This window comes from Tribolium castaneum, chromosome 1, assembly GCF_031307605.1.
Source record: "Tribolium castaneum strain GA2 chromosome 1, icTriCast1.1, whole genome shotgun sequence".
Lineage (NCBI taxonomy): Eukaryota > Metazoa > Arthropoda > Insecta > Coleoptera > Tenebrionidae > Tribolium > Tribolium castaneum.
The window spans coordinates 35,689,049-35,711,662 of record NC_087394.1 but is presented as its reverse complement, the minus strand read 5'-3'; the positions used below and the strand labels follow the sequence as shown (position 1 = coordinate 35,711,662).

Here is a 22,614-nt window from a genome sequence, read left to right as displayed (position 1 = left end):
CGAGTTTTGACCTGTTATGGGGGCGAGCACTTACTAAATAGTGCGTTTTGAACGGAGAGCATGAGCTCCTGAGGGAATATTTAAAACACAAAAAGCGGAAATCCATTAAAATAACTGCTAATACTCGCACATACCGGCGAACGTTGCAAGTCGCCATTAGCGCCAGCTATGGACTATTAGGAAGGCGACCGCTCGCTTGCTCGTACTTATTTTGTTGTCTAAGGATTTTTTGTTCAAAGAAGAACACATATACCTACAGTAAAAATTTGGAATATTAATCACCTGTATGTTAGATCTTAAGGGTTGTTGGGTATCTTTGGATTAAAGACGTACGAAAGCGCCCTTTTGTTATGGTAATATTGCAGTCAACAAACAGCATTAATAGACGAAAGCATTAGCCCTAATTGAATAACTCAATCAAAAATGTTAAAAGGTTGAATAGGGCCCAGAGCAGGTGAGCACCTTATTGAGTCTCACGGAAAACATGTAGAGAACGTTACAAAGTCCCGTGGATCTTATTCAAAACGAGGTTGTTTTCGTTTTCCCCCAAATTTATTCGAAAAGGAGATGTTCAGAGATAATTAGCTGATGCGACGAGGGTGCCTTTATAATTTCGCAGCAGGATTTACCACGTTTAGAGTATCTCTGTGAGCGTTCGTCATGTATGCGGGAAGGAAATTCCTCGAGAAGCGAAATTAAAATATAAAAATATGAAGCCGCAACACACCCTCGTCGAGACCTTTATGCGCCCTCTGTAGCATATGCAGTCCGGCCATAACGGCGCGTTTATTTTCTAAATCATTGAATAGAAGGGGAATTACGGAGGGAGCTGATTTATTTGCGCCGTCAAATATTTTTGTGCTCCTACATTCACTCAAGGGATGAACGTTGCAGCTATTTAAAGCACATTATGGGGCGGTTTTGTGTGTTTGTATGGATTTGCATGAGGGATGATCGGTCCAATTTGAATATTGCCAAAGACCACTTTGTGGGTTCTTTAAGAAAAATATAATCCTCTTTTTGGGCGTGTCCGGGCTTGCTTTCCGCGGGCTTTCCCTCGAGGCGGCTCCAAAGTAGCTCCTTCACAGTACATCGGGCCGCACAGGAGATACACTTTGGTTTGTGACCCAAAGGCATCTGTTTTTAAAGGGATTCTATTTTCCTCTCGACTGATTTCCCTCGCTGTGCTCATTCCGCTGCCGGTCGTTCCACCCGACCAGCGATACGTTGTAGCTTTCCTCTCCCCCGCGTCTTATTTACAACAACATCCTGAACCTGACGTCGCAGGACGAATCCTTCGCGGTTTACACAGAAAAAAAAACAAGCGATTAATCCAGCTTCTTGTAGTTTTGTGCGCAACTATCGAAGGTGTTTTTGATTAAAGTTGGGAAAGTGAAAACACCTAAAAATTTGCATAACTTTGTCGTGATAAATTCCAAAGGAGAGTAATGTCGATTGGTGCTTTCTTGAATACTGAACTGATTGCGAGGGTTGCGTTGGATCGAAGCTCCGGGATCGAGATTAAAGCCGTCACATTGTCACGACCCCGGCACGAAATCGTTTAGAGGATAAACACTGCAAATAATTTGATTTTATCGGGAAAAGTTATTAGGTTTTGATTAAAATGTTGGTTAATGGCGAATCTGAAATGAACTCTCACGGATCGAAAATGTCCATTTAAACAAAGAATGTTAATACGTTCCGTTAGCAAACAAATTATCATCGCTGATTGCACGAATTTTCTGTTACAGCTGCGTCATTTTTCTACCCAGACGTTCGATGTCGCCTAATGGAAATTGCCGATAAAGTACACAATGTATCCCCAGATTCACATTTGCTGATACGTGTCTGCGACGTGTGTCAATTTTACAATACCAAATTACTTTTCTGCGAGTTAGAAATGGAAAAACGACTACTTTTTACTCAAGTTTCTTTTTTACAACCGAATACACAACAATAAACGTTGTAATAAGGATGTCACTACCGAATATTACGAATGGCAGCCTGCAGCGCTTAACTCAATTCGCTTGCTGGATGTAAATCAGTTTGCCGCAAAAACATATGCAAAAGTTTTTTCCTCACATGAATTAAACCCCCTGTCAAAACATTTCTTTGACCGCAATTGGATAACTGGAGAAGTGATTTGTCGAACCTGTATCTTTTCTCAAATGTCAGAGAATCTACATTCCAGATCTTGTCCATTTTCCAGGTCACTTCTAAAGTTGAAATGTCATGAAGACAATGATTAATATCTTATCAAACATGTGGAAAATTGTTCTATTGAATCCCTTTTCAGCGTGATTGTGGGCATATGCTTTTTATCTCCCCGATTTCCTTTGTGGGCATTGTATTTGGAGGATGCTAAAGACGGGCATCTCCCGAGGTGCAGATGGGATCGCACAAAGAAAATATAATTTTTGATGAGGCGTCTGAAACGAATCCCTGGTGTACCTGTGCCCCAAAACTCCATCAATTAATTAACGAAGAGTTAGAGCAAGAAATCAATCATTTAATCGAGAGAGCGAGCGTTCGGAGCGGGTCCTTTGTGTTTGCTGAGACTTGGGTAAAAAGCGCTTCGGAGAGAGGTAGAGGTGTCTCGTGGGTCGCAGCAAAAGGGCCTCTTATCGGCCTCAAACTCGACATCCTCCTGAAACGTTATCGTGCGACTGCCGTCTGAAAGACACTGCTCATTAATCTTGCTAAACCATGCAAAACTTATCGGGCCGCTGGAATACAGTGGCTACATGATATATCGGTATTGAAACTTGTAATAGGCCTTGGGGAATCTCGGCTGCATTGGAGAGAAAGTTGAGAAGCAGACGTTCTTTCTGCCCATTTGTTGCAAGTTTACAAAAGAGCGGCGCGAAAGAAAAACGACCTGAATATTTTATGGAGGCTGCTCTCAACTTTTGATTACCTGTCTATAAGTGAACTAGCCGATATCTGATATTAAGTTCGCGCTTCGACGTTTACTCGACTGTCGCCTCATTTTCGGAGGCTGTCATTCGGGCAAGATCCATATTTCATGTTTCAATGCCAAGTTTTGAACGTGACTTCACATACGATTTTTTACCAAAAGACTTTTATCTGTATTTTCACTCGCTGACTTTTAATACATTCAGAGCGTTCGCGCCGATGCCAGCCAGAGATAGACACCATACTGTTATTATGAGGACACTTACGGGCTTTTCTTCGCACTCCAGAAACCAATTAGGTTTTTTCATCGACTTTAACACATCTTGGATATACGATACTGCAGACGCTTTGCAAAAATGCAGTTTCAAAAGACAGAAAAAAGCTTTCGGTTTGGAATGAGGCAAAAAAACATAACGACTTTCAACTAAATATTTAATTTTAAATCTTTCTGACCCATAGCATAATATACCGCTGAACATTATTTAATCCTCGTATTAAAAGTCCTATATTAAATATATATTAAATATCAAAAAAAACACTGTATTTTTGCGTAATTCAAAATATTCAGCCGGCCAATATTCAATTGTTGGTTTGAAAGACAAAGCTGGTAATAAATTTCCCCCGTGTTTGGTTACATTGTGCGAATATCTTTGATCGGAGATCCCCATGCAGGTGCCTTTTGTTCTGGTCAAATTTAATAAATTCGAGCAGTGGTGGCGGCAATAACCGGCCTGGAGTATAATAAGTTTTACCTCCAATTTGAATATGTGTTAATATTTGCATCGGTTCAGTTGTCATGTACGGTCTACTCCCACGGGATGGACCGTAATTCACGCGAGATGCGGGGCCATTATTGAAATGGACCCCGCAGTGGAGCATCTGGGGATTCTACTTCAATTAGGATCGACAAACTCTAACTAAATATTGGCAACAGCTACCCGAATCAGTGCTCTTGCCGTTGTCCGGTGCATTGTTTGATCACTGGTGCACTTTTCATCTTGTTGGTCCCAATTTGATTGATTGCGTTTGAAGCAGCAGAAGTGCGTGCGCGTGGAATAGTCAAGCTAAATGCCGTGCTGTATCAGAAGCTTTACGTGTCTAGAATTGATGATCCGCCTAATTAAACTAGCACTGGATACTACCAGACATATTCCAGTGGCAAGTAAAACCGGCACTCAACCCGTCAGCCACTTGTTCTACTGGTTAATAAGCCCCAAACCGCATTATTCGTCCGTCGAAAACTAGGATAATAATTAATATCCGCCACCTCGTTACCAAATTTTACTGCAGCGAATTTGGCCGGCCCGAACGGTATCATAATGTGGTCAGAAGGTTGCTTTAAAGATTTATAACAGACAGGATATTCTGACGAAATTAAAACAGCTTTAATCATTTATTTTATTCATTTCACTTTAAGTTACGAAATAATTAGGATTTTTCCTGCACACTCAATTATAACTTATACAAAAACTTATACAAACCTTTTCCAAGCGTTTGTGCAACAAAACAACAATTATAAATTATAAACCCATAAATTAAATAATTTAAATAATTTTACAGAAAGGTAATTAAAATTTCTTGGTTGCTCTTGTTCTGTTTATCTCTTTTTTGTTGTCTGAATTATTTTTCGGGGGCTTCTGCAGTTTATTACGTGCGAAAGCTCCGCCAAAAACCAAAATTAAAAACCATTTAGCGCAACAAAAAGTCAGGGATTGCAGGCATGTACGGCTGACGCAAGTGGAATTTGCGAAAGCGATAGGGCTATTATTGTCGATTTAATCGAAGACCGCCGCCATAGAGGCCGATAAACGCAAAATAATGAAACTTTCATAGCAAAAAGCTTTCGATCCATGCCAAATTGAACTTTAATGGCCCATCGGATGGCGTGATACAAAACAAAAGTGCGTTATTCCATAACGAACCGATTAACCGTTTGAAAACCGAACCGCCGCCGGGATACTCTTTTATTTGTGGACGCATTAAATTTTCTAAACGGCGTGTTTGGTTTTTACAAAACTGAAAAAAGGATGCTTTGTTAAGTTCCATGAACACCTTTGACACACGATCGCCTATGAATTCCCTTCGGTCTTTGTGTTCGACACGGCTTTGTGCATAATTGAAATACGCGCGAGACCGACTTGACAAATGTTTCACACAGTGAAACAATCACTCGGAGAATATCTTGACACCTTGGCATTTGCGTACACTCCTGAAATGAAATAGGCACCTTCTGCGTTTCACTTACGCCTCAACGTTATGTCAGCTCTGCAAGATTTATTCGTGTTTGCGTGGGTGTTTACGTTCGCGGTGAACGAACAATAGGGGATGCTTCTAATCCTCGGTAAGGAACGGAGATTCTGCGTGCCAAATAAAACCGTCTTTAGTTCGCTTTAGCTATCCGAAAGTAATAAGTTACAAGGGAGGTGGACTAGGGGTTGTTTCCTGTCTATTTACTCCGGAATTAGCCAAAATGCACCATTAAAGGATCATTCGTCCAAAAAGAAATATTTACTTTCAGGGGCTTATGCTGGCGTTTTTGCTACAGCAGGGGAGGAACAGGAACACCTGCCACATTACTGTGACGAATTTATCAAAATTTTCTATAAGTAAAATATTACCATGTCCTAGATAAACTTCATTAATTTGGTTTGACGTGCTTCTGCAGTGCGACAACACTTAATTACGGTCTTGGTTTTTTAATGGGCCACACCTCGAGTTTACTGTCTTATTTAGACTTAAAGGTCGCCTTTAATAAATTAGTACCATCTCATAATTTTCAGAAGCAATTCGTTCGTAAAGCGTACACCTGCCGCAAGGAGGACGTAAAGTGGTTCCGGCTACAAAATGCCACTATGGAAACAATTAAGTAACTTGTCAGGAAAATATTTTATTAAAACCGAAAACAGTAGCCTCCAGATGTGCCACTTCATTTTACACAATCATAAAAGACAAGAACACAAAGTTGGTTTAATTAGTTTCGAATCCTTTTTGTCCTTTGGCCGTTCTCAACACATCAAATATCACACAAGTGATAAAATTTACATGCACTGTACTTGTTTCAAACTTCCAAATTGCATTCTCTCTACTTATTAAAAGTTGGTGCCACGATTTTGATTTGTAGCCACTGGCGTTATGAATGTAAATAGTGCATTTGTCAGTTTCACATTTCCATTTCCCGCTCCTTAACTATCCGAGTTTTATTTTGTGCATTGTCGTCTAGTTTATGCAAGGCACTCGTTTTAAATATGTAACCGCAGTCTGCACGTGAAATTTTCCACTATAAATAAATTATTAGTGAAAAAGCGGCCAACAAAGCAACAGACTGCATAACTATTTAATGCACTTTTCCGATGCATTTGACGACTTTTGTTGAATAAAGCATCCAGGGACGTGTTGTACGACACAATTTTTTCCCTTCGTTGTAATTCTCCGGTTTTACGGCCTGCTTCGAGAGCTTGATGGAGAATAAACCTCCTTCGCAATTGGCTGGACGCGACTCGGCTCGCCTTTACCTGCGATAAAATTTTGACCGAACCCGAAGAGATGGTCCCGTAATTTTACTGCTAAGCTTCTCTCTGGGAGAGACGGCAGGACGATGAATTTTACTCTATGAAATAAAACTGAAATTGCTTACTGAATTATCTAAAAGCTTTGTGGTATATGAGTTTTTACGGTGCGCCGACCTCCTACCTTTATGGAATATCGGAGCGGCATTATAATAAAGTTACTGTGTTATACTGAATTTATTGGGGCGTAAACGGACCCGTGATGATGCCGGAAACGACGCTTTTATTCTAATTCATTATGGGGCTGTGGGTTGTGGAGACAGTCTTGCGGATTCACAATCCACAAACTGGCCCATATGTATTTTTTTTTTTTAAATTACACTACAAAAAAATTTAATGGCAACTTTGGTGGTGACTTATATGTGAAAGGATTAAGGAAATTTTCAGGCAAATGGACTATTTTAGAAAAACTTGTAAAGTGCAAAATATCTCTTTTGGATTAATGTTTATATTACATAAATAAAATAATAAACGCTTGATTTCACATTAGTATTAAAATAACGTAAGAAAATGTAGTACTCAGTACTAAAACAATTAGTGTTTTTCATTGTAAAGTTTTTGTGAATCGTTCACAAACTTCATCAAATTTTTAGGCATTCTGTACGGTTTTGAAACCCCATTCGAACAAAGTTTATCTTCACAGAAGCAAATAAACAAAGTATCCACTGTAGTCTAAAATAATTAAAGAATACACATTTGCTCGTAGTACATGACCACTACTTAGTTTTGCTTACCTGAAAAGTGGAAAAAAGTACGAAAACAATAATTATGTTGATTACAAAACTTATGAATGTAAGGTACGGCTTATCCTAAAAACAAACATTTAAAATGATATATTTTTCAGCAAAAGTTTTAACCATAAAGAACAAATAAGCGATTCCTGTGGAAATGGCAATTAGTACGAACTGTGTTATTGCCAAAATAAAATCCCCTACATAATTTAAAGCAATCATACTAACTGCGTTTTTGAATAAAAGTGTGACAGCTCGTTTTCCCGATGCTACGAAAGGTTTTCCTCGAATTGCTGCAACTGTAGTTTTCCACAAAATGCAAAGAAAGAGTTGATACCCACCAGTTTCAATATATGCATTTTTCGATAAATATTTAATAATATTTATAACAGTCTGGCAATCACAACAACAAGGAGAGCAAGTAGTTGGAGTACAGCAAGTGCAAGCGCCACAGCAACAATATTTTAATTTTCCAATACTTTTCAACAGGAATTTAATGATATTTATTATCATTACAATTACCGACCCAATAACAATAGTACCGAGATGAAATTTCAAAGTATTTATAGTACTTGTTAAAATAATACAACGCGATGTTTTCCTTAAAAAGAAGATAAGATTTAAGAATTTAATTTTCAATCTTACTTTTTGAAAAACCAATGAGCCACACTACCGGCTGTGATCATGTATTGACATCCTGCCAAAAACTCTAATCCCCAAGCAGCAACAATACAAGTAAATATTATGGTAAAGACCATAGCATCATTTAATTCGAATTTGTATCGGTCGTCTCCGTAACTTACAGGAACTCCAGCCGTAAACATGTAACTCAGACTTAGAACCAATAACGCCACAAGGGCAAATTGAATAAGAAAAGTCTGCAAGTCAGCAAGTGAAAATTTTAAGGCATTTTGATTTCATACATACTTACAATCACCGGTAGACATAGCACGAATGGTATGCCAAAAATTGCTTTGGCTGTTTCTCCATATAGAAGTTTAATGAGTTGAATTTTCTTGTATAGTGCATATAAAATAAATATTATTACAAAAGTGAAAACGGTAAAGAATATAGCTGGATACGTATATGATGGCTTATACTCGTTATACACACTTGCAAACCTTGAATTTTAATTATTTTGTGTAACCAAATAATCTAGAAACGGATTTACCAAAATAAATACGATATCACAAAGAGTAGAATTACACCTAAAATTATGACGCCCCAAACTATTAAGCCTGGTACAAATCTGAACAAAATCATGATCAGGGTACATAAAGCTAAAAACTAAAGTTGAAAACAAAAACAAAGAAAAGTGAAAAAAACAACACGTACCACCTGTTATCAAAGTTGTTATTAAAAATTTGTCCCATTCTTCAAAATCGTAATTCAAAAGATACTGAAAGAAAAAATAGATTTCATAATCTGTACGGAAATTATTATTATTATTACCTGCGAAATTATTTTAGTTTTATTGGATGAATCCGTGTTGACAAAAAAACTAAAATGAATATAGATTTGTTCTAGGTTTCTATTGTCTGATTTGTTTCACTTACTAACTCATATTTTTCTTTGAACAAATAAAATCATTATTCCAAATATTGTAAGAAAGGAAAGGTTTTTCTCTTAAGTCCTTGCCAGAACAATTTACCCCATCGATGTTCTCATTATTTTCACCACAAAAATCACCACAACTATCATATGGTTGATTTAGTCTACGTATATCTGATTTGGAGAGAGTGTATGCGAGGAAAGGTATCTAGTGAAAATGAATGTTAATTGGAACGGTTTCTAAGTAGTTGTAGAGAACTTACTAAAACTATCATCACAATTCCAAAAATCACGAGCCCTATTTTATCAGTCATCATTCGATGATGTGACGAAACTGGTAGTCCAATTCCTTTATCATTGTTTAATTTGGGAAATCTGTTATTCTGAAATAACGCACAAAATTCAGTTCTTTCAAAAAACATTTCAATAATCCACTGAATTTTCTTGAAAGTTAGACAGAAATAAAATTACTCAAAAGAACCATGAAAATTTTATTTTGTTATTTCTTTTTGCTTTCAAAACAATTTTCAAAATCTGACATCAACCATATTGTATCTACGGGACTAAAAAAAGAAGTAAACTTGTAAAAACACTAACCTGTTCTGTTGTCCAAGAAACTGACATTCTTAAAAAAAATACACACAAATAAATAATGAAACAATATGTTTCAAGAATATATTTAAGATATTTCAGTAGTTGAAGATAGTTAAAATTTTGAATGGCTACTACAGATTACCAACAGGTAGTTAAATAAATATTTTTTGGAAAAACCGTGAGATAAGATACCAATCTTATCCATATTGATTTTTTATGGACGATTATAGCAATATTTATATTAAAGGTTACTTACAACAAAACAAACGACACACTTACTGTTTCTATAGAATATTCGTATTAATCTAAATTCTCTAGAGTGCAATTTCAATTTTTTTCGACACAAAAAATCCAAAAAAAAAATAAGTTCTCTCAAATAAAGGTTGAGTATAATTATAAAGAAATATAAACTCCTTGTCGTTAGATGCCAGGACAATTGTTTCGGCATTATCTACCCCATCCTCAGCTGAATAATATTTTTTTTACGTAAATATTTCATTTTATGATAGTTTCCCACTTGCACGTTCTTTCCCCGGAAGTAAACAAGTAAACAGTATAATCAGAAAATGCTTGATTCCATACTTCCTCTGCACAACGCAAATATAATAAATTAGAACTGTCCCAGCTCATAAAACAGACACAACTGAAACTGTAATAACACAATTTACAAAAATTAATTTAAACTGAAGCAAACGCAACACAATAATTTGTTATAGGTTTTTAAAACCAAACACATGTGACTTTGTTTACCCAGCCAAAATTTTGCTAGTTTACCCCATGTAATTCTTCTCAAGACTTAAAACCTGTTTCGCTCCTCCCATTTAAATTTGATTGAAATTCCAGGCAAAAATTATAATTTGATCGGAGGATATTTTTATCCCAACATTCAATCAAAGTTAATTACGATTTGATTAAATTTACTGTAAGCAAGGATATGTCCTATCTTCCAAAAAATTATTAAAACATAGTTAGAACAATATTCCACCATTTTTTCAAAAAGAACGGAGGAAGAAAGGAGGAAAAGGTTCAACATAAAATGTTTAGCTTTAATCTGAACTGCGACTTTAGGCGGAATCAACGTTGAGGGAGTACGGTTGTCGCAACCGTGAGTGGACACTTAGACCCTTTCATGTTAATATCAAAGACCCCAATTTCGACAAAAGCCGGTGATTCCGTTATGAGCTACAGCCGTCCGAGTGACCAACTGACTCAGAACCCCTTCGACATAGTCAACTAACAATACAAGGGGTGGTTCTGCACGTTGGGGGAGTTCCCCGGGCCCTTCTTGCCCAGTCTGTTAACAAGAGGCGCCTTAGTTTAAACAAAAACGTGGGCGTATGAGATTGGATTAGGCCGCAGTGAGTCGGGGTTTGTTGTACGCGCGAAGGATGTTGATGCGAAGATATTGATAATCGGATTAGGGTTAAATGAGAATACTTTCAATCGCGGCGTGGAGCCGCGTAATTAATTTGGCGTCTTAGCATTTGCATTGGGCTTGGTTATTTGTTCTGTTGGATGCAAACAAAGCAGTTGAAAACGCGGCCTTATCTGCGGGCATATATATTTAGAATTCCGGCTGTTAGTACGTCATTTGAAGTCGGAAAACAACGTTATGTGAAAGACGGCGCGGATATGAAGAGGACGAAAACTGAATCAGACTGAATTCAATTTGAATGTTAAAGCAGCCTAGCTGATTATGTTATTGGTTGGTTTAACTCGAAATAGGTGAAGACAATGAGGTTGGCATCCGGTGGCGCTCGCTCCTTATCGCTCAAGACGGTTAGTCATGTTGCGGCCTGACAGCTAATCCCTCCTGGATTATGCAAACAACAGAGAGCCACGCCGTCGAAGGAAATGTTTATATTCCACGGATTATATTGTCTACAGTTGCGAATTTTGATACGATAGAGAGGCCTCTGCGCCTGTTTTATTTAATCCATATTTACATAAATTTCACTTCATCACGCAACTTGCCAACTGGATTACCGCAGATTCACGCTCGCTTCGGGACCTTAGCTCCAACTTGTTACAACTTTGCCTGGCTGGACAAACATGCTGCTCCTCCGACTGATGCTCATTCTTGCACAACGTTTGACCGTTCGTTCGTTCGTTCGTTTTTCGTTAACGGTATTGTGCAAATCCCGAGCGACGCTAAATCACCACCAAGCCTTTATACAACTTCCAGACTTTGCTAACTCTGTCAACAGGTGATTTTTTACACTACACGCAAACAACACGACACTTATTACTGTCTTGTTATTAATTATTAAATGGGAGCTTAACACTGCATCAGCGAAATTATTAAACTCCACGTAGGTAAATACTTGATGTGCAGCTACCGCGAATTTCCAAAACCATTATGCAACGTCAGCACTGCACTAAATAATCAACAGATGTCTAGCTGCATTCAAACAAAGGCTAAACACAAATGGAGTAGACATCAAAGAAAAGTTTGGTTTCATTTGTACTGCGAGAGTATGCATATCTACAGATTGTAGACGTCTATATCAAGTGAATACTGATTTACTGATAAATTATTAGTTGAGAAGCTAGAGATTTTTTGCTATGTATTTTCCCAGTCATCAAACACCGAAAAATTGTTTATTTGTTGAAAATTTGTTAGATGATAGAAAAATCGCGATTTTTTTTCATGTCGTATGTTTGAAATAGTCCGCTTCTCGTATGTTTGTAGACCGAGTGAAATAAATCTTTGCTCCGCCACGTGGAGGCTGGATCCTCCGCCACAATTCGTGCACCCCTCCCAAACTTTTGTTTTATCGAATACATTAGGAAGTTTGTCGCGCTTTCTCTCCCCTTGAAGAAACTGTAAAAACATAATCTGTCCGGGAGTAATCAAATAGGGTCCAATTTCCATTTTGTTCCGGGTTACAGTTTTCCGGTTATTCATATCGAGTTAATCCGGTCCCGGATAATGGCACATGTGGCGCGTGCTCGAGCCGGTTATCGATCCACGCACTCGAGGCTGTTGCAGCGACCGAAACCGCTTTTCCACGCATAGAGCAGAGACCATGCACCAGGACCTCTCTTGTCTTGTCTTCGGTCGGAAAGCGAGAGTCGCTTGATACTTGCAATTCCGGAGACGTGACACGCATACGGAGTTCGTTATCGAAGTAAACACGACGCCGCCACCAGCAGTCCTTACACGTCACTGCTTCACGCGATCGATCCTGCGTCCCATTCACTCCTCCTGTGCGAAAACATTTCCAATTCTTACACACACGCTGATACCGGAAGGAAAGCAGAGGGAACGGTCGGACCCTTCGCCTTTAAGAGGATAAGGAGGGATTCACACCCCAACTATCAATCACATGAGATGCACCTGCGGACTTCTTTCCAATTACCACTGTGTTCTACAGCGATTTTAATGAAGGATTATTGAATGTGTGCAGGAAGGGTTCTTGAGCATCTCAACTAATCTGTTTAATTTAGTTTGAGTTACGGAATTCTGGACGCTTGACAAATTGGAAAACGGATTTGACAAAGTTTCGGTGAAAATGTCGATGGGCTCAAAACTGGGCATGTAAAAATGTAAATGTAATTTACCGAATTTCCAGTTTTCTATTACACTTGGGTTCAAAAATCGTGGATAAATTGTGGATCGATTTCCAGTTTTTTAATCCCGTAGTTTCTTAGTGTTTCCATCACACGGTTTTTAAGTTTATTCTCAGAATTTGAGGTTTTTAGTTTGTTAATTTCCCATATTTCATATTAATTTCCTACATTTTTCACTTTTTCTGTGTTTCACTATCTTACCATTTCCAAAAAGTCCGGTCTCTATTAATAAGACAGTACGTTGTGTTGTAATAATCATCAGAAATTTCTAAATAAAGATTTTGAAACAATCTTGGAATCTTTTCCTGATTAGATATGCGTAACCATTGATACATATCTACAAATAAAAGTTTATCGTAAACTAACAACAATTTACGGAAAATGACAAGCCTTCCAAAATATATATTTATAATAAAATAATGTTTTTGCGGACGAATTATTTCCGGATAATGATAATTGTGTCACATTAAGAAATATATATATTAAAATTGCCCACCTCCCATTAGTGGACACCTCTCCATAACGGACAATTAAAGATTCCTCATCGGTGTCCGTTGTTGAGAGGTTTTACTGTATCATTTTCTATTTCATTTCAAATAATTACTATTTATTTCATTGGTCCACAGTAGTGCACAAATAAAATAAAGTTACTAAACAGATTGACACAGTTATTAGTACTACATACTGTACGTTTTATAAACAGAGAAACATTCGCAAACTTATTATAGGTAATTTTAGTTATATGAAAGATAAACAGAGAATTGTTAATTTTATTGGCTCGCTAGCTCCGGATAAAGACAATAACGCAGTTAAATTTTAGTTAGCGTACTTTAGTGAAGAGTTATATTACATTTGTAAAATACAAACCTTGCGTCTAATTTGCTATAGAACTAATGTATTATTGTTCTCTCTGAAACATTTACCTGGTTTTACTGGTGCGATATAGTTAATGTTCAAAAAATTTTAATTTTGTTACATTTGGATACAGCTACTGCAAGTGAGAAGAGAGGACTATTTAGCAGCAAATTATTAACGAATGAGAATATATCTCGACAGCGTCGCGCATATAAATTATAGGTTCGAGCAAAAATGATGGTATAGCGCTGCAAAAAGGGAGTAATATACCGATATGACAGGCTGCGTGGGCCCAGCGATAAATCTAAACAAATGTCACGAAACGCGGAACTTTGTTTTCCCATAAATCTATGAAAGTTCATATGAATTTATAGCGTAGAAGACGCCGATAGTGGATTTTAAATTGTCATATTGCAGTGCTCAGCCCGATGATGACGTATGCTGCAATGCGCGTAGTCATGGTAACACCTGAAACTCCTGAAACACTGAAACACCACCTAGACTCCAATAACCCAGTAATTGCATTAAGTCTTGTAAACAGTGTAGATGGTGTTTCCCGATAATCTCCTGAATCTGATGCTCTCCAATCAGGAGTAGATCTTGGAACTTTTGCATAAGTTGAGTTCGGTAGCAGCTCATGAAAAAGAAATGCCGGAACCCATTAATCTGAATCAGGCTTTTGGCTCTAATGAAAGGCAGATGCATAAATTCGTGTAAACAAATTGGAAAGTTCTTTAAACTCGGCCCGCTTGCAAACTTCAAAGTCCAATACAACTTCATGGCGAGATTGCTCCAAGTGAAGAATTAGACGTGGAGACGGCGATTGATTCCCCTGCTTTGTCGTTGCGTGCGTTCCAAAAGAAGACCATCCGTTTTTTTGTCAGCACACCTAGAGACAAATGAAACTCGCTTCCGTTTGCTTGCACAGTGGTACGCAGTAGGCACGCAGAAAGGGGAGCCCGTGAACGAAAAATCGAGGGAAAGCAGCAGCCACTAGTTGGTCGTGCGCTCGGTTATGTTCTTTTATACACGGAAAACGCATTTTCCTACAAAACGAGTTTCCGTTTGCGCTGCGGGTGTTCGTTTTGCACTTGCTTTTCGAATAAATATTTATACGTCAAGGCGATAGTGGAGCACACCTGTTGCACTGTTGTCTAAACAATTACAACTAATAATAATCTAAATCAAGATGCGAGTCAAATGGTTATGTCAACGAGAGGCGCTTATAATTTTGTTCGCTTTCTTAATTCTTTCGTGGGGTTATGGCCGAGGGAAAGGTCCAAACTGACTATAACCACGACGATCCACTTTTAACAACAAGTCGGTTTCGGATAAAAGCAAACGGTCATTTTGGGACGAGTTCTTCCCCTTCCAATAAATTTATGTGACAAGACGTTTTACTTTAAATGTTGTACAGACGCTCAAAAGTGAGTTGAATCGACTTTCATCAATAAAGATCAGTCGCAATTGATATCTTCGGAAAATCTACAAATTGACGGGACTTTCGTTCAGTCGGTTTTCCCGCAACACACTTCCTATTTATTGCATTTCTTTCCTCATTCTCAATTCTTTGATGCACTTTCAAGTATTTCAAAGCCCTATTCTGAATTCAGATCAGCTCATGATAGTTGAGGGGTTCCAAAAGCGATTCCCTCTTTAAAATCGCGAAGCGGGATTTGAGGCAACCGAGTGATGGAAATCTGATTGACATTCGACTTTGTAATCGAAATCTGCGGAATATAATTAACAGCGGCTGAAATCCGGTCAAGTGCTGTGAGATAATTGACACGAAATTAAAACGGAAAAATGAAAGATTTAAGTGCTTTTGGGATTTTCGAACGCCTCTTAATTTTTTTTGTATTGATTAGTTAAAAAAATTAATACAGACACTGTGAAAGATGCTCGGTTCTGCGATCGTGCATCACATGGTTGTTTCCAGTTCGTAAATAAGGGGTATTATTGAGCTTGACGTTTTGATGGTGCAAGGCAGCCTTTAGTCAAAGAAGTGTCGGAAGATCAATGATTTCTGCGAAGTTAATTAAGTCGAGATTCATAAGTCGAGGCGAGTTAACTTTTCGCTGATTTAATATAAGTTGTTTGAGAGGAAGTGGGAAGGAGTGAGTTATGCCCGAACCTGGAGTATGCACAGCATCTGTAACTCTTCATTCGTCCCGCAGCCATTCTTCTTGATCTCGGGAAGTCGAGGGTAATAAATTAAGCGCGCAGTTCGCCGAATACAGCGGTTCACCTGAGGGTCTTGCAGGACGTCTATGCGAGAACCGCTTTCGATCATAGCTGACACTTATCTCTTGGAGTTTCGGTAATGAGTGGAATTTCAAAAGACACGGACTGTTCATTTCGATGATTTATATTTCGTCTCGGTCTGACAGACGGCCGCTTTGTTAGCGGTTTCGAAGTTGACGCCGATCATCAGTCAAATGCGCGTGCCTCGCTTTAACGATTATTTACATATTTATATTCTAATCTTTGAATATTAAAACATCTCTTTTGGGTCGCGATCCGGGACCGTATTGTTGTCTCCCGACTGCCAAATCCTTGCCATTCAACCGACGAGTATTGATGGCCGACCTCTTTGTGCACCTTGGCGGCATAAAACTAGGATTAATGAGTAATTTTTCAATACGACAGTTAAAGCCCAGCGCTGCTTAAAACGTCACTGCTTATTATTCGTCACCTGGGGGAAGAAACGCAATAAACCTCCACACGGAAAATCCTGTCAATTTGTAAATCTTCAGCGTATCTTTATTCGAAAGCATTGATTTAACCCGTTTCGACGTCGTGACCTCGGAAACGTGCTCTTAAACCTGCCACATCACTCTATTTTTGCCACGTTTCCGCTTCCTTTTACATAAAATAAGAAGAATTATTGAAAGAAAACCGCCATTACAGCACAGGCAATATATCCCGCATTCGAAATAATCCTTCGGCCAGCAGTGTAATACCTGTCATCAATAAGGACCAACGGTAGAAGATTACTGAGATTTCGGGTCATTTAGTACACTTTTAAAATGGAGCATCGCGTTGACAGAACTTTTAAATTACCTCGACTTTTCTTTAACCTGCGCCCACTTATAACGAGCTGATTAAAAAGTTGCTGCTGCATAAATTCAACTTTTATGGTCGTTTACTCTTACAAAGTAACGCTCTATACACTGAAAGCGCATTATCCTAGCGCAACCTTATTTTACTTTAATATGTTTCCAGCGAAATTAAAAAAACTGAAGGGCTTTTAAAGCAGATGACCACTTTTGCACTTAATCGTTGTCAATGGCTTTTCGCATTTTTAATTAACTTTTCACTCAGATTTATAATTGTCCGAGCTATAATCATTTTTAAACGTAATTAAATGAAAGAAAAAACTGTTTACCTATAACTTAAAAGCTTCTAATTTCAAAAATAGTAGACCACAAATTTTCTATAATGCAAATACCTTTTCTACTCAGAATTTTGAGACAAAAAATTGGCGGTTTCTAACACTAGAAATTGGCAAATATTTACCGATCAACATAACAAAATTGTTGGATTATTGTTAACTCAACCGTAAAAATAAAACTCAAAATTGCCAACAGGAACAATCATTCATAGTGGCTAAGCATCAAATTGGTCCTTAGATTGGGAACAAAGCATTAATTTAGATGGGGTTATTGGTAATTGATAATTTTCTGCAAAATTGTGGTGGCAATCGCAGATGTAAATTGCGTTTAATTAGCCATCGAATGGTTGTTATCGCCAATCGATTAACTCGCTGCAAGTTAAGTAAACCCGAATAACACACGGGGGCGAAGGTAATTTAAGATTCTCGTGGCGATAACAGCGCGCAGTTTGTATCAAAAGCATCGAAACGTATCTGGAAGAAGTCGTGATTGCTCCCGCGAATCGATTGGGATTATTCAATTGGTTCCTCTTGTATCTATCTGGCTGAATGGGGGATGGACGATTTGTCAAACGATTTCATATAGAAACGCTTTCCGACATATTTCCCTGACAAAAAGAAATTCGTATATGGCTACTTTGATGAATTGTTTGTGCCTGGAATGGGCCCTTTAATCTTCTCGCTGTCACAAAGCGTTTAAAATTATATTAATAGCGAATGTTTGATAAATGATTTTCCTATGTATTCGATCCGATCAGCGCATTGTTTTTGCAATGCCGACCCGGTCGTCGCTCCTTAATTCACCTTTCAAAAGCAGAGATTTCAATTACGCGAAGAATTATTATTAATTGTTTCATATCGGATCGTGATTAATGACGCAGAGTGGTCGCTTCGCGATAATTGCAGGTAATATTTCGCGAAAAAACCAATGGTGAATTTTGCTCGTCCTGTCGTATTTATAAACCGCTTATTCAACCGAAGGTGCACATTTATTTCAGTTTCTCTGAAATTCCCCCGTGGTTCAGTGACGGCCCCTCGCGCACTATATTCAGGACCAAAAATAATCCCTGTTGTCATAACAACAGCCAGCAATACCATATCCGAATCCAGAAGTAATATCCTGCCGCTGCAGGAGCACCCGCGCGCTCGATACCCTCCCTCAGGAGGATGGAATTAAGGTGGACGAATGGTCAACTAATTGAAGACATTTGTTTTACTACCAGGGACATTCCAGATAGGGTCGTTACTTTCTATTTTTGCCGTTATTACTCCAGAGTTTTCCCGAACTGTTCCTGAGAGATGATTTGCCCGGTGAGACATGGAACGGGAATAACTCACCGAAACAATCTTTCTCCTACCCGCAGAATTCGTTGAACCAAGCTGCAGATGCTTTCAAGCTAATTAATTGTTCCGAGATGACTTTCACTAGATTAAAATTTAGCGAACCAATTAGTTTAGTAATTCACACGTCGCGGCTTGCTCATTCCATCCACCTCTAGGTGCGCATATTACATATTAATTGTCTAACGCAGTTTTTAAATCATCCTCCGCCACCTGCCTTAATTGCTTCTATCACACACTGCTATCAAAACTCGCACAACTAGAAAATGTAAAGTGAACAAATTATAATTTTCTTGAAGCCACTTAGGGAAAGTTAAAGTACTATTCTTATCAGTCTGAAGCTAACTTTGCAAGACAAATAGATTTCAGAAGCATCAGTATTATTGCGACGTTCACAATAGCACCTATTGAGAGCACTAAGAGAAGATGTAGAACACACTAAACATTTTTTGTAATTTCCCAATATATTTATTTTTTATAATTTTTGTTCCTTAATTTTGAGTCAAAACTTCAATCTTTTTTGGAGGAAAAGAAACAAGTTTTTAAAAGTGATTGCAATGAGGACCATGCCAATTCCAAATCCAGTGGACCCTGCGTCCTTAGACTCGCTTATGAGTGCAGTCTTTCACGTCTGGCGAACAAAGCCTTTGCTTGCTGATTTGGGCACACCTGTCTACATTGTTTCGAAATTGCCGTTTCGGAACGAATTGAGTAAGCGTCAAGTGAATTTTTATGTCACTCTTGACGCGTCTCGAGTCCATAAAGAGGTTGAAGTGTTTATTCGGATGCAAATGCGTGAAAAGCCGCTGAAACACGTTTCCAGCCCCGGAGGTCTATGGCTTTTCTGCGGTGGTAGCTTTGATGCGATGAATGCATCTTTCTAATTTATGGCATCATCTACATTATGAACATCTCATATTTATGGCCGACCTGTTCTATACCTGCTTTAATAAGATTTATTGCAATGGATTAGAGCCACTTGGTCAAACATATTCATACACGGCAACATGTGTATGCCTCTATTCATACGTTACGACCAATCAAGCTAATGTCCCTTCGCGAGAGATTACATAAATGGATGATAATCTCGGCCGCTTTCGTGCCAAATAAAAGAAGTAGATAAGGAGATTTCAGTGAAGAATTATAGGCACAAAGAAACACAAACGTCAAAACATGTACAAGGGAAATAATTCCACCACGTGAAAGGGATTCATTTATCTCGTGGATTTTTGTCTCTCTTCACTCGCCAATTAGATTAACAACATTGCAACCCTGGAAGTGATATTCCTTTATTCTCTTCAATTTCATGCATCACATTTGCCACCCCAGTTGTCAAGTGGGAAATTCTGTATGCCCTCAAACTCGCAAAACGTGCAGAGGGTACAAATGAAAACCACAAAAGTGTTTTATTAATACAGTTTTTGTAACCGTAAGGACGTACAATTTTTTCTCTTGTTATGCTTGGACGCATTTAGTGGAGCTCTAATTATTCCAGGACGTAGGACGTAGGTTTATGTAGATTTTGATAAAATTAAAAAAAAAAAAGCTCTGTTTGTTGTTCAACGCTTAAACAATAAATTTTCTGCGTAATTAATTTTACATTGCTTCTAACCCCTGAACACGTACGTAGCAGTGAAAGGAGTTGACTTCTTCAAAACACCTAACAATTTGTTCCTTTATGAAATCAAATTTAAATCGAAATTGTTTTCTTCAGTCAGTTCGTTTTTTCTGATTTAGGATCTCAGATCACGTCCAATTGTTTAATGATTATTGCGTCAAATTTTGAAAAAACTGGTCCAGAGCCTTAACGGTGATATTATACGGTACATGACCGTAAAAAGTATTGCAGCTTTGTACCACCGACGCGTATGATAATTAATGGACGTCAATGAACAGTGGCATCATCGACATTATGTCGATTAATTACTCCATGAAATGGGACAAAAGATGGAAGCAACAAAACAACGTTTGTGCTCCAGAAACTCCAGAGTCGGGACAAATAATTCGACGGTAAACTATTTAGAAGTAATCTTTCGGACGGGGAGGTTGTTATGCGTCTTGAGTCTTCAATCCATTACGGTCATTAATTATTCATGGCGGCGGCTCTCGCTCCAGATATAGGTTGGAGACTATTATTGTGGTCGCCACACAAAATATACGACGAAAAAACGAGGAAACTTCATCCGCTCTAATTTGCTACAGTAATGTGTTTCCAACTTGGGAAATTACGATCATCGTTAAACTAGTTCTAATTGATGGTCCAACTTTCCAACCTATTAGCAGTAGCATTTTTATGGTGCGAAAGCATTGGTCCCGCGGTGGAGTCGTGGGGACCGCACGGTTATGGATGTGACCCAATTTTGCGATTCCCCGGAACAATGACATGATAATCTCGTTTGTAGTTGGCATAAAGACAGGGTGTATTGGTGTTTAACGAGACATGCTCTCGCGCTCGTTCCCAGGCAATTCCTCCGGAAGGAGGATTTTGCCCGGAATTACACTGTCAATGCAAAACCGATATGAATTACAAACCGGCGCCCTTAAGCCTCTAATAAAACTTGCGACACCTCTCAGCCACAAAGCAAACAGATGTGGTATAGTTTAAGTGCGAAGATAAGTGAATTCGGTGCTCGAGAAAACTGCAAAGTATGCACTATAAGAGGCAATATGTGCTGGGGTAGCTTGTTTGCTGCTGCTACCGATGTATATCTAGAGAGAGTGAAATAAAGCCCCGTTTCATACTATTCGCTTACCTATGCAACTATGTACCGTAATAAATCGGCCTACTGTCCAGGACCTACGAGAAGTATTTAATTAAACCAAAATCCAAAACGTAATTGGACTTTAAATCGTTACGCCGGACATGTGGTGCTTTATTCTTTGTTTAAATCATTTTGCCAAATAAACAGGAAGAAGCTTTTTCGTACAAATGAACAGGGCGGATTAATATGCAATTCAGATTGAGTTTCCCTAAAGTTGGAACTTTATTAGTGACGTGCCAATAGTAGCTAATTGAAACAGAACTTCTTAAAGTTAACTAATTTTAAGTTTTCCAACAAGTTAGTATTAAAGAATCAAATTAGCTCGAGGGGGTCAAAGGATATTTGTCCTTTTTATCAGAACGCTGTTTGAGAAAGACTTCAATTATGCATTTTTATGAAAACTTTATGACCTAGAAACTATATTCGTTCAGCTTCCTTTGAAATGATTCGTAGCATAAAATACCTATGTTTTGGAACAAAGCAGACGTGAAAAAACTGGATAAAAATTACTCTTCTGCACACTAAAGGATTAATTACCAAATGTGTCAAACGTTTAATCTTTACCCACACGTTTCGTCATTTAATTTTCGCCATCATTAAAGTTCAGGTAATCATCGCGAATCTAATTAACTCGGTCTGCAAACCGGACAGCTCCATTGTTTCGCTAACATAAAATTTTAATGGAGCGAAATTTGACAGCGAAACTTAACATGAATCCGAAATGAAAGACCCTTTTCTTCTTAAGCTAATAATAAGATCACAATATTGTAATCTGGGCAAATCAGCCTGTTGCCGTCCATTATCACAGCAGCAACCGCATTGACAATCGGGAATTGGAGTGCAATCTCTAATCAAATAGGTATTTATTAGATCATTAGCTCACATCCATGGAGAGAGAGCCTATTGTAGACCGAGTAATACGCACATGTTCAACAATTTACTCTTTCGCTTTGATTGAAATTCTCTGTGAAAAGTTTGCAGTATGAATTGTTTTTCAATTTAAATCAACAAGATAATTATGATTGGTTTTTATTTCAGGATCAGACAAGAGAAGAACGGAGGTGCTTGGTGTCCTAAAGCCCAGATCAGCAGCGAGGTGCGCGAGTACCTGGAGGTGGACCTGCAAAAGAACCACCTCGTGACCTGGACGGAGACCCAGGGCCGTTTCGGGAACGGCCAGGGTCAGGAATACGCGGAAGCTTTTTTAGTAGAGTATTGGAGAGCTTCGTTAAACCAGTGGGTCATTTATAAAGACTCCCGAGGAGAGAAGGTACGATAATTAGTGCCACATATCATAATTAATTAGAATTGTCAATGAGCAACTCTCGGCT

At 38.4% G+C, this 22,614-nt stretch overlaps 2 protein-coding genes across 3 annotated transcripts in view; one reads left to right on the top strand and one right to left on the bottom strand.

Moving 5' to 3' along the window:
* Positions 1-22,614, top strand: part of LOC655103 (epithelial discoidin domain-containing receptor 1) — a 142,930-nt gene that overhangs the window by 77,660 nt on the left and 42,656 nt on the right. For both annotated transcript variants that reach the window (XM_015985456.2, XM_008201695.3), the window contains exon 4: positions 22,322-22,553. In XM_015985456.2, the coding sequence (XP_015840942.2) occupies positions 22,322-22,553 (232 nt within the window). The remainder of the gene's footprint in view (positions 1-22,321; positions 22,554-22,614) is intronic.
* On the bottom strand, positions 6,913-9,670 carry LOC103314784 (choline transporter-like protein 1). Its single transcript, XM_064359852.1, has 12 exons — positions 9,362-9,670; positions 9,028-9,147; positions 8,770-8,972; positions 8,666-8,714; positions 8,549-8,612; positions 8,385-8,493; positions 8,145-8,334; positions 7,859-8,091; positions 7,555-7,814; positions 7,340-7,506; positions 7,217-7,291; positions 6,913-7,154 (listed from the first exon to the last, which is right to left on the bottom strand). Exons 1-12 carry the CDS (start codon positions 9,386-9,388, stop codon positions 7,017-7,019), a joined length of 1,635 nt encoding a protein of 544 aa, XP_064215922.1. The 5' UTR covers positions 9,389-9,670; the 3' UTR covers positions 6,913-7,016.

What these genes read in the sequence shown, in the direction of transcription:
- LOC103314784 (XM_064359852.1), bottom strand. Translation starts at nt 9,388, where the DNA reads ATGTCAGTTTCTTGGACAACAGAACAG. An exon ending in AAATGCATATATTGAAACTG is followed by an intron (nt 7,507 to 7,554) that starts GTGGGTATCAAC and finishes CTACAGTTGCAG; the next exon opens with CAATTCGAGGAAAACCTTTC. An exon ending in TCGCTTATTTGTTCTTTATG is followed by an intron (nt 7,292 to 7,339) that starts GTTAAAACTTTT and finishes GTTTGTTTTTAG; the next exon opens with GATAAGCCGTACCTTACATT.